Source organism: Zalophus californianus, chromosome X (assembly GCF_009762305.2).
Source record: "Zalophus californianus isolate mZalCal1 chromosome X, mZalCal1.pri.v2, whole genome shotgun sequence".
NCBI classification, from domain to species: Eukaryota; Metazoa; Chordata; class Mammalia; order Carnivora; family Otariidae; genus Zalophus; species Zalophus californianus.
In genome coordinates, this window is record NC_045612.1 from 117,368,944 (window position 1) to 117,384,872 (window position 15,929).

The 15,929-nt window shown below is 40.1% G+C and overlaps 1 protein-coding gene across 1 annotated transcript in view; it reads left to right on the forward strand.

Moving 5' to 3' along the window:
* The first annotated feature begins 10,474 nt into the window (after nucleotides 1-10,474).
* Nucleotides 10,475-15,929, forward strand: part of CLTRN (collectrin, amino acid transport regulator) — a 32,798-nt gene continuing 27,343 nt past the window's right edge. The window contains exons 1-3 of the mRNA XM_027608558.1: nucleotides 10,475-10,602; nucleotides 10,905-10,963; nucleotides 14,800-14,885. Of these exons, the coding sequence (XP_027464359.1) occupies nucleotides 10,545-10,602; nucleotides 10,905-10,963; nucleotides 14,800-14,885 (203 nt within the window). The 5' untranslated portion in view covers nucleotides 10,475-10,544. The remainder of the gene's footprint in view (nucleotides 10,603-10,904; nucleotides 10,964-14,799; nucleotides 14,886-15,929) is intronic.

Below are 15,929 nucleotides of genomic sequence, written 5' to 3' on the forward strand. Positions count from 1 at the left end.
AGCACATTCTTCTACCTCCTGACCTCTTCAGAAGACTTTTTCTAAGCACCTAGTACCCTCCTGCTGTCTAGAGCCTGTCCGGACAACACAACACTTAGACATCTGTAGACCCCCTGTTCTGGGATTAAAGAAAAGAGGTTTACTCCCTCCGTTTATAATTCTGCGTCCACAAGAAAAAAGTGAAGGGGGTTACCACTTTTTTTTTCCTGTCCAGAAATCTCTGAACGGGGCACTTCTGGGGGAAGGGCACTGACCATTAGCCTTTCAGTTATTCATTCATTTAAATTGTATTTATGGAGTACTAAGTTCCAGTGACAAGACAAATCTCAAGGACCTTACAGCCTGAAGTTTTCCAACCTGGGTTTGGCTGAGACAAGAATTGATGAGAAAAGTAAGGTGTGGTAAGGGGGTTGGAATAGGTAGAAAAGGGCTTGGTAAGTGCTGGTCTCTCTTTTTAATTGAGGTATAATTGACATATTAGTTTCAAGTATACAACATAATGATTTAGTATTTGTATTGTGAAACGATCACAATAAATATCCAACACCATACATAGCTATAATTTTTTCCTGTGATGAGAACTTTTTAAGATTTACTCTTAGCAAATTTCAAATATAGAATACAGTATTATTAATTATAGTTACCATTATGTACATTACATCCTATGACTTATTTTATAACTGGAAGTTTGTACCTTTTGACCGTCTTCACCCATTTTGCCCTTCCCCCATTCCCTGCCTTAGACAACCAACAATCTGTTACGTGTATGAGTTCAGTTTTTTGTTTTTGTTTTTTAGATTTCATATGTAAGTGAGATCTTATGTTATTTGTCTTTCTTTGTCTGACTTATTTCACTTGGCATAATGCCCTCCAGGTCCATCCGTTTGTTTAGTTTTTTGTTGTTTTTGAGAAGCAGGTTTTCTTGATTTTTAGTCCCAAGGGAAGTCCTGATTCCTCATCTTGATGACACTGGGAATTAAGTAGGAGACAAGTGCCAAAAGGACTTTTATATAGATCCCCTCAATGTATTCTGTTGCCAACGATCCCAAAGTATTGAATCAATCCTATGAACCACCCAAACTTTTTTGTTCGTTTGAGATCACAGGCCTTCGGTGGTATGGCTTTATTCAGGGCAGCATTTAGATCATTATTCCCCATGATGGCAAATAAGTTTCAACTTGTCAATTGACTGAGTAACTGTTGGGAAGCTTTGTGGTTGAGTCCACACTGAAAAGGAAAAAGTTCTGTAGTAGATAAACAATGTTTGTTGTGGGCCCAGGATGGATGAGTGGCTGCAACAACCTATCTAGCATCTCTGATTTGTAGTGATAGAGGTATTGCATGCATGCCTTTAAGGCAGTCCTCACAAACAACAGTTCTTACTATAAGCTGTTGAGGATTTTCAGACAGTAGAAGGGTCAGAATCATTGTTGCTGGTCATAATTTAAGGGCAGAAACTTTGATATGTTGATTAATTCATATGATTTGTATATCCATTAGAATGAGGGTATTTTAAGATTCTGTTAGGAAAATGAGAGCATCTAACCTGAAAGGTACATGGCCCAGTGGGCCCCTCCACCTTTTTATATAGGTTGGCAAAATAAGTAGCTATAGTCAGGGCTAAATGTGACTGGGTGCCACTAACTGTTCGCCAAATAGAAGGTGGAAAATACTGCTCCATAGAGTATGGCCGTAATAATTTTGGAAAAAATTATAACTTGCCTAAACCATGAGAAAACTCTTAATATAACACCCAAACAACATTGGAAAGAGTTACATCTAAGAAGAAATATCAGTAAGATCTTGCTTTTACTACCTGAGACTCATTTTAATGTGTTGGTCTTTTTTTTTTTTTTTAAAGATTTTATTTATTTGACACAGAGAGACATAGCGAGAGAGGGAACACAAGCCGGGGGAGTGGGAGAGGGAGTCTGATGCGGGGCTTGATCCCAGGATGCTGGGATCATGACCTGAGCCGAAGGCGCCCCTAATGTGATGGTACTGAGCCACCCAGGCACCCCTAATGTGTTGGTACTGAGCCACCCAGGCACCCCTAATGTGTTGGCCTTCATGCACGAGATGAGACACACAAGCACACATGCATTCCATTTAAGAAACTGTCCTTTAAATTCTTTTTTTTGCACCAAAATTTTTTAATTAATTTTTTAAATTAACATATAATGTATTATTTGTTTCAGGGATACAGGTCTGTGATTCATCAGTCTTATAAAATTTACAGCGCTCACCATAGCACATACTCTCTGTCCTTTAAGTTTTTAATTTAAGAATATAAAGTTGGCAGAATTACACTCACTCAGCTTGTCTAAATTAATCTTTATTTCTATGCAGTAGTGATTAACTTTCTCTGAACTAGAAAAATGTTACCCTGTGAATAAAAAGACTAAGTTTGTAATGGTTATGGCTGTTGATTAACCTACAAAATTTGATGAGCCTTCCGAATGCTGTAGCTTCAGATTTCTTTTCATCTTAAAAAGGGCAGAGGTATGGAAGTGGAGACAAAAATGTTCCAAAGCCCAGTGTCCCTTCTTTAGCAGATACTAGAAGTTGCTTTTCTCTGACTAGGAATGCAAAAAAAAAAAAAAAATTGCAGTGTACCTCATGACTTTTTATTTCTGCATTCTTGAGCTTCTTCAAATGTCAGTTTATGATTCAAATAAGTAAATTCAGTTCTCTTATCAAATACTCATGGGCCATGAGAAATGCAAAATTAAACCAAATATAGCCCTTACTCCCCAGAAACTTAAAATTTGTAGGACACAAAAGTAAATCATGTTGGCAATAGATGCATGTACAAATGTGAACAAAATGCTATGGGAACCCAGGAGAAGGAGAGAATAAAAAGTTAGTGGATTGGACAAGTGTAAAACAAGTAATAACAAATTAAAACCTGTAACAAAAACAAAACAAAAGAAAGGTTTCTCTCTTTCTCCTTTTTAAAGATTTTATTTATTTGTCAGCACAAGTAGGGGGAGCAGCAGGCCCCCGCTGAGCAAGGAGCCTGAGATCATGACCTGAGCAGAAAGCAGATACTTAACCGACTGAGGCACCCAGGCGTCCCAAAACAAAGGTTTCTCAAAGGAGATGATAATTGAGATAGACCTGGAACAATGGCTAAGACGTTTAAAGGTAAAAAATGAAAATTCACTATATTGAACTTAAGAAAGCAGTGTGAAAAGAAACACACACAAAGGACAGAGGTGGAATGAGGCCCACTTGCGGGGACTAGCAGTTCAGAGGGGGATGGGGGAGGCATCGGTGTAGATGCATCTGAAAAACCAGGTTAGATTCAGATCTTAGAGGCCAAAGAATTTGGATTCCCTGACATAGGCCCTGGGGTGCTGAGAAGATTTCAAGTGGGAATGGCTTCGGTGTTAATGATAACGAGAACAAAGGCAATGGAAGGCTGAAACATCGTGCAGCGACAGTGAGTTTTAAATGTTCCTGTACTGGAATGCCTGGGTGGCTCAGGTGATTGAGAGGCTGCCTTCAGCTTAGGTCATGATCCCAGACTCCTGGGATCAAGCCCCGAGTCTGGCTCCCTGCTTGGTGGAGAGCCCGCTTCTCCCTCTCCCTCTGCCCTGTTTGTGCTCGCTCTCTGTCAAATAGATAAATAAAACCTTTAAAAAAAAAATGTGCCTATACTTACTAACCATGGGCTGTTGGATTGGCAGCCCATATGCACCCAGTGCTCCAGCAACAAGGCAATTATTCTTTCTCATTAGCCATCTTAATAAAAAGATAAATTAGTTTATTTTAATAATAGTTTCAGAATATGGAACAAAAGATATTAACATCTTATGATTGATTTTACACATACACACAGGCGCACACATTTGATTCCCTTATATCTCTTATGCTTCCTTTTGTGAGTTACTTCCATTAACCCAAATACAAGGAGAAAAAAAGTTACTAGATGAAGGCCTAAATGATGTTTCTAAAGTTTGCAGGATGTTTACCAACATCTCTGGCCTCTACTCAGTAGATGTCAGTAGCACCCCTCCCCAATTCATGACAACCAAAAATGTCTCCAGTTATTGCCAAAATGTCTTCTGGAGGAAAAAATCCACCACCCCTCCAATTAAGAAACAGAGTTAAAATACAATATTTTTCACTATAGACAAAAATATATCTTTCCAAGCATCTTGATGCTGGCAATTTTTTTTTTTAAGATTTTATTTATTTGACAGAGAGAGACACAACAAGAGAGGGAACAGAAGCAGGGGGAGTGGGAGAGGGAGAAGCAGGCTTCCTGCCCAGCAGGGAGCCCGATGCGGGGCTCCATCCCAGGATCCTGGGATCATGACCTGAGCTGAAGGCAGACGCTTAAGGACTGAGCCACCCAGGCACCCCAATGCTGACAATTTAAAAAGAATAAAATCACTTTCTTACCTCCTAACTGTACTGAAAATATTAGACTAGTTACTACAAACATCTTGACATTGTTTATTATATGGTATATCAATTTTATTCCAATTTAAATGATAAAGGATCACATTCATTCAAAATTCTACAACTTCTATTGTGGAAAATTGAGTGAAGCTGTAAGTTTGAAAAGTGCAAGCTTTTTTTTTTAAATTTTTTATTGTTATGTTAATCACCATACATTACATCATTAGTTTTGGATGTAGTGTTCCATGGTTCATTGTTTGTGCATCATACCCAGTGCTCCACGTAGAACGTGCCCTCTTTAATACCCATCACCAGGCTAACCCATCCCTCCACCACCCTCCCCTCTAGAACCCTCAGTTTGGTTTTCAGAGTCCATCGTCTCTCATGGTTGGTCTCCCCCTCCGCTTTCCCCCCTTCATTCTTCCCCTCCTGCTATCTTCTTCTTTTTTTTTTCTTAACATATATTGCATTATTTGTTTCAGAGGTACAGATCTGTGATTCAACAGTCTTGCACAATTCACAGCACTCGCCATAGCACATACCCTCCCCAATGTCTATCACCCAGCCACCCCATCCCTGCCACCCCCCCACCACTCCAGCAACCCTCAGTTTGTTTCCTGAGATTAAGAATTCCTCATATCAGTGAGGTCATATGATACATGTCTTTCTCTGATTGACTTATTTCACTCAGCATAACACCCTCCAGTTCCATCCACATCGTTGCAAATGGCAAGATCTCATTCCTTTTGATGGCTGCATAATATTCCATTGTGTATATATACCACATCTTCTTTATCCATTCATCTGTCGATAGACATCTTGGCTCTTTCCACAGTTTGGCTATTGTGGACATTGCTGCTATAAACATTGGGGTGCACGTACCCCTTCCAATCCCTACATTTGTATATTTGGGGTAAATACCCAGTAGTGAAATTGCTGGATCGTATGGTGGCTCTATTTTCAACTGTTTGAGGAACCTCCATACTGTTTTCCAGAGGGGCTGCACCAGCTTGCATTCCCACCAACAGTGTAGGAGGGTTCCCCTTTCTCCACATCCCCGCCAACATCTGTCGTTTCCTGACTTGTTAATTTTAGCCATTCTGTCTGGTGTGAGGTGGTATCTCATTGAGGTTTTGATTTGGATTTCCCTGATGCCGAGTGATGTTGAGAAAAGTGCAAGCTTTTATCTTATAAAAAATTTCTGGGTTCAGCTATTAAAGATTTTCTTATATTTTTAATATGTCACAGCTAAATACATTTGCCAAAATCCAATAAAAATGTACAGAGTAAAGTTATATTTGAAATGATTCCACACTTTACTGGCTTTGGGTATTACAAGTTTACAAAAAACATGTTTGTGACAGTGAAATGGAATAATCAGGGTCAAAATTGAAAAGCAACGTTGGTTCTACCTACATGTTGGTTGATTGATTGCAGATAAATGGAGTATTCATATGCCCACATGCTTTTACAACTCTGATGAACTTTAAAAGGCATCTTGCATACATCAAAAGAATGACGCACATGTGTTCTTTTTGTGTGATCTCATATTTAATTTACCCTCCAGAGCAGTAGATCAATAGTTATGTACTGAGAAACTGCTTTTCAGTAGTGTTGTGGAGTATGAAAAAACACAGAGAAATCAATTTCTTTTTCCTATCTCAGGAGACTCAGTGCCTTTTGTAATGCTCATGGCAACAGTAATCTCAACTTTTTATCTTTGTTCTCTAAACTCTGAATGTTGGAAGTAAATAGTAACATATTCAGAATGATTGAAACTGCTTTTTTTTGTCATCGTTACCACTGTTACTGATAAATTCTGAACCTCCTGTGTGTGAAATTACAGAGATGAGCATTGTATGAAGCAAGTTTGGTGTGAATTCTCTGGAGGTTTACTACTTCAAATTCTGTGTGACAATAAAGAACAAGTTTGTGCAAGATTTTTAAAAGTGGAAGAAAAAGACCCCAGTATGTTAAGAGGGAAGAACAACATTTTTTTTTTTAAAGATTGTATTTATTTATTTGACAGAGAGAGACACAGTGAGAGAGGGAACACAAGCAGGGGGAGTGGGAGAGGGAGAAGCAGGCTTCCTGCTGAGCAGGGAGCCCGATGCGGGGTTGGATCCCAGGACCCTGGGATCATGGCCCGAGCAGAAGGCAGATGCTTAACTACTGAGCCATCCCGGTGCCTCAAGAACAACTTTAATAAGTTTTAGCATGTTCTAAGTGACCCGTACCTTGTAAGAGTTTTCATATTTTAAGTTGAGTTATTGGGGACAATGTCTTATTTTGTCATTATACTTTTTCTATTCACTTGACAGGACTATAAAAGTCGATATTTTTCATCATTGTATTTTTGGCTGCTATTAATTTTGCTACTGTCAAATACTTTTCTAAGCAAACATTGGAATATAGGAAAATTGAAACTATAATTACAGACTCTTTAGAAAATAAGTATGAGCTCACTGTACATCTATACTTCTAATGTGGCCAGAACAGTACTCCAAGGATAATTCATAGCCACAAATATTTTCATTATTAACTGAGAGACTAAAAATGCATAAGCCTATTTGTCAACCCAAGAGGTATAAGAAGAAAAAGAAAACCAGCATGATGACAACAGGAGTAAGGACTTAATAAATAAAAATAAGATTGATGACTCAGAAAGCAGAAAAAAAGAGACTTGAAAATTAAATTTGAGATCTTGTTCTTTGATTAAGCAGCAACAAAACTAGACAAATTTCTGGCAAGAATAGCGGAAAGTGAGAAAAATTAATATGTATACTAGAAAATACAAAGGGAATATAGCAAAGAATATAGATACTTGATGGGAAATACTGTATAAGTCCATGAGAATACTGGAAAATCTTGATGAAATAATGACTTTCTTAGAAATTGTAAACAGCCAGAATAGACTCAGAAACATGAAACCTGCAGTAAATGGCAATATAAGAAATGGAAGTTTTGAAAGAACTCTTCCCCCAAAATATGTATGGTCCAGATTCTTCAACTCTGCATTCTGCATTTTATTTTTTATTATTTTTTTAAGATTTTATTTATTTATTTGACAGAGAGAGACACAGCGAGAGAGGGAACACAAGCAGGGGGAGTGGGAGAGGGAGAAGCAGGCTTCCCACTGAGCAGGGAGCCCAATGCAGGGCTCAATCCCAGGACCCTGGGATCATGACCTGAGCCGAAGGCAGACGCTTAATGACTGAGCCACCCAGGTGCCCCTTCTTCTGCATTTTAAAGTATTTGTAAATGTAGAGGATATTAGAAATCTTTGCATACCATTTTCAAGATGGTAATGTAAGGGCCAGAAAAAAATAAACTTCAAGAATCAGCACTTGAAAAGGAACCTAAATGATATTCTTCTATGAAAATAGGTTTAAAAATCTAAGGAAAAGCACAGCAAATAAGTCCAGGAGTATGTTAAAAATCATCAAACTGAGCTTATCTACGGGTTGGATCAACATAAAGGAATTTATTAGTAAAATGTACCAAATGGTAAGATCTCTAGGATCATATTAAGAGAAGTTGAAAGAGCAGTTGATAAAATTCAACATGAATTCTGGATAAAAAGAATTTTTAGTAAAAGGAGACTTTTTATCTCACGACACATCAAACTGAAAGTGACCCACCAGATCCTGTGGAAGAGCAGCACTCCCATTAGATAGACTAAGGAAGAAAACAAGGGTCCATGCTATTCCACCATTACGATTCTGATAGTGCTGCTATAATGAGATGAAACAACAGCATCACACAAGAACACACAAGAAGATCCAAAGCTAAGGCAGGTATGTTTCAACTCTCAAAATATATTAGCATTGGTCATTCATGCTGGTGGTATTATGGATATTTTGTATTTTTCTCTTTTGGCTTCTCTGTATTTTCTATACAGAACTTCATTTGCTCTCTTTTCCTGCCTTTTTTTTTTCCTCTGTCATTTTTCAAATGAGACAACAAACATTGATAAAGTATAGAATAGTGAAAGTGAAATATAGCATGGGGAATGTAGTCAATAAAATTGTAATAACTGTGCGGTGACAGATGGCAACTACACTTATTGTGGTGAGCATTTTGTAATGTATATAAATGTTGAATCACTCTTTGGTACACCTGAAATTCATATAATATTGTTTGTAAATTCTATTTTAGTAATGATAATTTTTTAAAAATCATATTTATATTAGGCACTACTAGAGTGCCTGGCACATAGAAATTGTTTAATAAATGGTGAATTTTATTTTGAAAAAAGAGACATCATAATTCAAAAGGGAAGAGACTTTCTTTGCTTTTCAAAGAATGGCTTAACTATAATTCTGCATTTTACTGTCTTCAATCCTAGTCACATATGTGATTAAGTAAGAGCAAAAGAGAAACATTTGATACTTTTAGGAAGTTTAAGGCTAAAGGAAGGCTGAATCAGATTTGTCTCTAACATGGCTTTGTTCCCTGATGCAAATAATTAGCTTTGTGATCATCTCCATCTACTGGCTTTTCCTTCCCATGATGACTTTATCTAGTCTAACATTTCTCAAGATAACTTCATCTAGTCTGACTTTTTTTCAGGGCTAAGTTATGTGAGCTCCCCCTTCTAGGAAATTTCCATTTCACCTAATAGTGAAACTGCTAGAATGACGGGCCTAACTTTTGGCCGCCTCTCCCTCTAAATCCAACTTTTCCTGACTGTGCCCTTGCAACCAAGGCGAGGGAGAGGAGAGAAGCTTCTTCGGGTGGAGTCACCAAACAGAAATGGGTCATCTATGGTAAAATATCACCCTACCCAGGAGAGGGAAATGATAGGACTCTCAGAGTGGTGCAGAAGTGTAGCTGTTGATCTTTTTCCCACGGTTGCTTTGAAAATCCAAATTTTCTATTTAACATCAGGGTCACCCAATCTACATGGTTTTCAAGCAACGAGGTGGAATCTGGGGACTGAAATCACGAAGAGGCAATGTGGTAGAGAGGAAAGCCCTGACATCAACCTGCCTGGGGGGCTTCTAATGACATCCATAGAATGCCCACTAGGGGAGACTCTCTTCCACTCCTTATGGTCATCCTCAGAGCATCTCTGAGGCCTGGTTGCAATTTCAGTTTTGACCAGTGATGACCAGTGAAGACCCAGTGCAGGTCGGTGTGGTGCAGAAGGGTTCAAGTGACACCCATTCCACTCCTCCCATTGGCACCGATGCCTTAACCACCAGACCCTCAGTTCCCTGGTGTGTAAGATGCTTATAACAACGGCAACTGTGAGGTGCTGTTTTGAGGACGAGAGAGATAATCCAGCAAACCTAGTTCATGGCAGGAAGCTCTTAATGACTGTTCTCTAGCTGCACTGACCAACGGAGTTGCTAGCCACATGTTTCTACATAAATTAAATTAATAGAAAATTTAGTTTCTCAGCAGCACCAGGCCCATTTCAGGTGGCCAATAGCCACCTAAGGTCTGGTGGCTACCGTGTTGGATAGAACAGATAGAGAACATTTCCATCATCACAGAATGTTCCACTGGACAGCACTGCTCTGTATCGTTAACTCTGACTTTACACAACCACCAGAACTTAGGGCTGACCAAAACGATTCCCTTTGAGGTGGAAACTCTCCCCGGATGTTTACGGATGTATATCTGTGGAGGTGAGAGTCAGGTGAGGCCATTCTTGGAAGGTCGTCTTTTGTTCACCAGGGAAAGAAAGGGGTGATGTTTGTTTTCCAAATTAAGATAGCTTATCTAGGAGTTGGCTATTTTAGCCCTGAAAAGATGGAAAGTTGAGGCTGAGGAAACCGTCCAGAGAGGGCTCAGTTCTTTCCAAGGGGCGCTTAGCTGGGCCACAACAGAAGGGGCGGGGGAGGATTCTGACTTGGAGTCAGCAGAAGAAACAGTCTCTGGAGGTACAGTTCAGGAAGGACAACTAATCTGTTTTCCCAACAGATTTTCGTAAATAACTGACAGGAGATGGGCTGCTTCTCCTTAAATATTAACCCGAATAATGGGGTTTAATCATTAAACCTTCTAGGTGGGGGCTGGCTTGTTTCTCTGATATTCTAATCCGGGTCACAGAATGGCTAAGGCAGCTTTAAGTGGAGGGCGGATTTTTTCCCCTCCGTTTGCCTTGTGCTTTGCACTCTGAAAGAATGTTGTGCCTGCTCTTTTTTCTGGTGACTGCTATTCATGCTGAACTGTGTCAACCAGGTATGCAGCCTTGAAACTTAAAAATAGGGTAACAGTTTTCTAAATGATTGACAAGTCTTTGAATGGTTTCTCTATTTTTCTAAATCTGCAGACGTGTTGTGGCTTGAAAGTTGAGACTGTGAATGTTTTAGAAGTTTGAAAGAAAACTTTAAACCATCTAAGGGGCTTGTAGTTAAACTTTCAGTTTTGGGGGCAGTTTAACTGAAGATCTGTGTTCTGTTGATTTGAGTTGATTAAATGTTTGGACTTCATGTTTTGGCAGATTTTTATCATCATATACTGCTCTTTTTTCTTTCTGGCAGATGCAGAAAATGCTTTTAAAGTAAGACTTAGTATCAGAACAGCTCTGGGAGATAAAGCAGTAAGTGGAGAACCTGCATGTTCATTTTTAATTTTGTTTGCTAATACTACTTTCTCTAGTAATGAGCCTCTGCCTCGTTATCTTAAACTCATATAGTTTAAGTCTAAAGACCTCAAATCTGATATTGTCTTAAAGTTAAAAAATAGTAAAATAGAAATTCTTAAAAAATGATTGTGCCTCAAGTCTTTAATCTGCAGTGTGTGCTAGAAAATCTGTGAAGGTTTGTATTACACAAAACAATGTAGCAAACTCGAACATTTCAGTCAAGCACAGTGGAGCTGCGGGGCCTAAGTCGGGTACTCATGTCTGGGTTGGGCTCTGCACCTCACTGTTGCGGTCATTTGTATTTTGTCAGCCTCAGTTTTCTTGTCAGCTAAAAGATGGTATGGTTCCACCCACATCAGATTTTTCATAGCTAGTTTCTAGTTCTAATGTGAAGTTTCTTCAGTTCTTCTCAAATATCAAAGTAACAATGTGAAATATGTGCTTATGAAATTGAAGTTAAAAAATACTCATAAGGTTCATGTAGCTATAAGAACAGTACGGCCTGTCGAATTAATGAGGTGATTTGTGTAATTCTAGTTTTAGTATCCCTGTGTGGTCTGTGAAAATTTTCCCCAATAGAAGGCGATATTAAGATACTTCGGGGTAGAAGCAATAAAAGAGTGCTAAGGAAACTTAGAGGTACGTATTCTGTTTGCAGGCCAATCCGCCAATGTATTATTTTATTTATTCAATGAGTAATGATCATTATAACACCCAGCATTTATTGAGAACTTAGTTTACTTTCCAGCGGGGACCCTTCTGAGCACTTTACTCACATCGGTTCATGCAGCCCCGACAACAACCTTTTGAGGAAGGTAGTACCGGCATTCCCATTCTCCCTGGGTAAATGAGAAAACCGAGGTACAAAGAAATTAAGCAACGTGCTCGGGATCTCAGGTCAGCAAGTGACAGAGGTGAGATTTGAACCCAACAGACTGACTGTAGAATCTATTCTCTCTACCACTGTGTAGTTGCTCATCCCAGGGTCCTCTGAGGGCAGGCACCATGCTAGACCCTGGGGATGCAATGGCAGATCAATCAGGCTTGTCCCTGCTCTCGTGGAGCTTATGATATTGGGAGGACTGGTTGTCAATGAAACATTCAGTAAATGAAGTAGAAATGTGCAGTCTTGACAAGTATTGCAGGAAGGAGAAGTACATGGGGGCTTTGGACTTGTTGGGAGCCTTAGTACTTGGCATTTGCTATGAGGTCTAACATATGAGTGGAGGTGAGCCAGAGGATAAAAGAAAAAGGGGCAGAGGGAACAGAACATGCAAAGGCTTATTACAGGAAGGAACTTGGTGAGAGTATGGGATGGAAGGAAGGCTGAGGTCTCTGCAACTGGAGCAGTGAGGTAGAGCATGGCATGTAATGAGTTTGGGCAGAAGGGAGAAGTCAGGCGGAAGAAGTTTATGGACCGTGTTAGGAAGTTTTGGGATTATCTTTAAAGCAAGTGAGAGCTTTCTGGAAGAGATGTTATGATAGAATTGATGCTTGGAAAACACTCTGGTCACAGTGTAGAAGGCAGATTGGGAGAGGATAAGAGTAGAAAGGAGAAAGGGGGAAGGAGGAGTCAAGGATGACACTTTAGTTTCTAATTATGCAACTGAATGGATGGTGACCCACTGGTGAATCAGGGAAACAGGTACAGACAAGAAAATCATGGCTTTAATTTTGGATTTGTTGAGCCTGAGATATTATTGGGCAGGCAAGGACAGGGTGAGCTTGAGATATGCATTCCTGGGTCATTTACCTAACGGTGATAATGGAAGCCTGGAGTAGATGACAGTCTGAGGGAGAAAGTACAGAGTGACAAGAGGGAAAGGTCTAGCATAGAGCTTTGAGATGGTCTAAAACCTGAAGCCCTTATAGAAGAAGGCGAACCTACAAAGGGGGCAAATAGGCAGGAGGAAAACCAGAATGTGTATCACAAAAGGGAAGAGAGTGCTTCAAGTTGAAGGAAGTGATCTGTTGACAGGCCAACCAGGATGATCCTGAAAGCCACTCATTGTGTTGAGTCATGTAGAGGTCACTGGTAACTTTAGAGAGAGCCAACTTTATGGAGTGGTGGGACTGGAAAGCAGATAGTGGAGGGAGTTGAGAATAAGTGGATGGCAAACAGGTGAAGACACAAGTATGACAACTCCTTTGAGAATGTTGGCTGTGAAGGGCAGGAGAGAGACAGCAGTAGGTAGAGAAGAAAGATTGAGTACAGTGGTTTGGTTTTGGTGTCATTTTAATGGGAAGGCTTGAGCATGGCTAAAAGCCAGAGTCCAGCGTACGGAGGAGAGGGGAAACTGATATCCTTAGATTCTGAGAAGGGCAGAAGGGCAGTGTTCCTAATCCAGGTGGATGCAAGAGCCATTGACAGGAGGAGAAACACCACAGCCGGCCTTTTGGGGGAGGATGTGGATAGCATGTATGTCTACAGAGGAAGTTTTTTGTTTGGTGTCAGGAGGATGGGGAAGTTTAAATTGATGACTTGAGGATGTATCTCTAAATTACGAGATAAGAACATCTAGTGAGGGGCGCCTGGGTGGCTCAGTAAGTTAAGCGTTTGTCTTCAGCTCAGGTCGTGATCCCGGGGTCCTGGGATGGAGCCCCACATCGGGCTCCCTGCTCAGCGGGGTGTCTGCTTCTCCCTCTCCCTCTGCCCCTCCCCCTGCTCATGCTCCCTCTCTTTCTTTCTCAATAAATAAATAAAATCTTTTGAAAAAAGAGCATCTAGTGAGTATGAGGTGTAAGGGAAAGCTTTGAGTTTGGTGGAGGCGGGGAGCTGAAAGAGGTTTGAAACAGCCATTGTGAACCATGAGAGAGAGAAAACTGATGGAGACCTAAGGGATTCCTGGGCACTTTGGGAGTAGGTCATCATGAACTTAGAGTTAAACCCTGTTACGTGACTTTCTCCAGTTATACTTGATTACTCACCTGAAATATGTGGTCAGCCACATTAGTTTGCTAGGGCTACTGTGAGAAAGTACTGTGAACCGGGTGGCTTAAACAATAGAAATTTATTTTCTCTCAGTTCTGGAGGCTAGCAGTCCACGATCAGGGTATCAACAGGGTTGGTTCCTTCTGAGGTCTGTGAAGGAAAGATCTATTCTAGGCCTCTCTCTTTGGCTTATAGATGACTGTCTTCTCTCTGTATCTTCACATTGTCTTCCCTCTATATGTGGCTGTGTCCAAATTTCCTCTTCTTGCAAGGACACCAGTCCATATTGGATTAGGTCTACCCTAATGACCTCATTTAAACTTAATCACCTTTGTAAAGACCCTATCTCCAAATACAGTTACATTCTAAGGTACTAGAGGTTAGGACTTCAACATATAAATGGGGGGGGGCACAGTTAAATCCATAATATGCACACACACTCAAGGTTCCAGCTAAGAAAATGGAAAGAAAAATTGTACCTATGTTAGTAAAGGAAAGGAAGCTGAGAGAGGTAGTCAGTTAATGAGGGAAGAGAGTAAAGGAGGAAGGGAACCAACTGTATATGTTCAGGATACGATGTCCAAATGCCCTATTTGTTGACTGGCTACTGATACTGCAGATTGTGAAGAAGATAATGCAATGGAAAGTACACCACACTTGGAATGACAGAATGTCCAAGAAAGCCCATCCTGAACATTATTGTGACATGATTTATCTTGGTCTTTGGTGTTTAGTGTATGAGAAAGATGAGAGAGAGAGGCAGGTCTTGATTACCACCACCACTGTGGTCACAATTAGATTCCAACGGACCATTTTTTATCCTATGCCTCTTACATTTCCTGTTTTACTTCTCTTTTAGTATGCCTGGGATACAAATGAGGAATATCTTTTCAAAGCAATGGTGGCTTTCTCCATGAGAAAAGTTCCCAACAGAGAAACAACAGAGTAAGTAAATAGAAAAAATTTTAATTGATTATTTGCAGTGTTATTTGAGGCATGCATTAATTCAAAAATCTATCTTGAAAATAATTAACCAAATTTTTAAAAAGGATCCACATTGTAACATTTAAAAAAACTTTTGTAATCTAGCTCCCCTTGCCGTTTGTATCATGTTCCAACAATGATCTTTGTTCAATAGGTACTACGATGATAAAAATTTTTAGATGTACTCGTGTGTCATAAGCTTGTTCTACATTCCTATTGTATACATATAGGTTCTCCTATAGATAGGTAGGTAGGCAGGTAGGTAGAAAGAAAAGAAAAGAAAAGAATTCCTCTCTCACTGTATAAGTTTGCTAGGGCTGCAGTAACAAAATACCACACGCTGGGTGGCTTAAATGGCAGACACCTATTTCTCACTGTTCTGGAGGTTGCGAGGCCAAGATCAAGGTGCTGGCAAGGTAGGTTTCATTCTGAGGCTTCTTCTCTTGCCTTGCAGACACCATGAGAACCGTGTTCTCACATGAGTTCTCACATGACCTCTTCTTTCTTGAGGGGGCATGGAGGAAAGAGAGAGAGCAAGCTCTCTGGTGTCTCTTCTAATGAGGACACTAATCCCATCAGGGCTCCACCCTTATGATGACATTTAACTGTAATTATCTCCTTATTGGCCCTATCTCCAAACACAGTCACATGACGGGGAGGGGTTAGGGAGGGCTTCAGCATAGGAATTTGGGGGAAGGGGAGCAAATCAGTCCACAGCACTCATTTTGGAGATACACATGTATAGGTTCATGCCAATGTTGGCGTCTATCGTAGCACCGTGGTTATTTTCTTAGAAGCTTTGGTACAGCTTTTCACAGTTTTACATTTTTTTCTATTCTCCCAGAGGAATCATCTCTATTTGTAATGTATCCTTCTATCTCTATTTGTGGTTCTGGTGCCACTCCTGGTTTCTGTCTCTTCCCTCCCTCCTTCTTCCCTTTGAGAAGAGAAATGACTGACCTGATTGGTGAGCTGGAAGGAGAACCTCTCTGTGGGTTCCCTTCT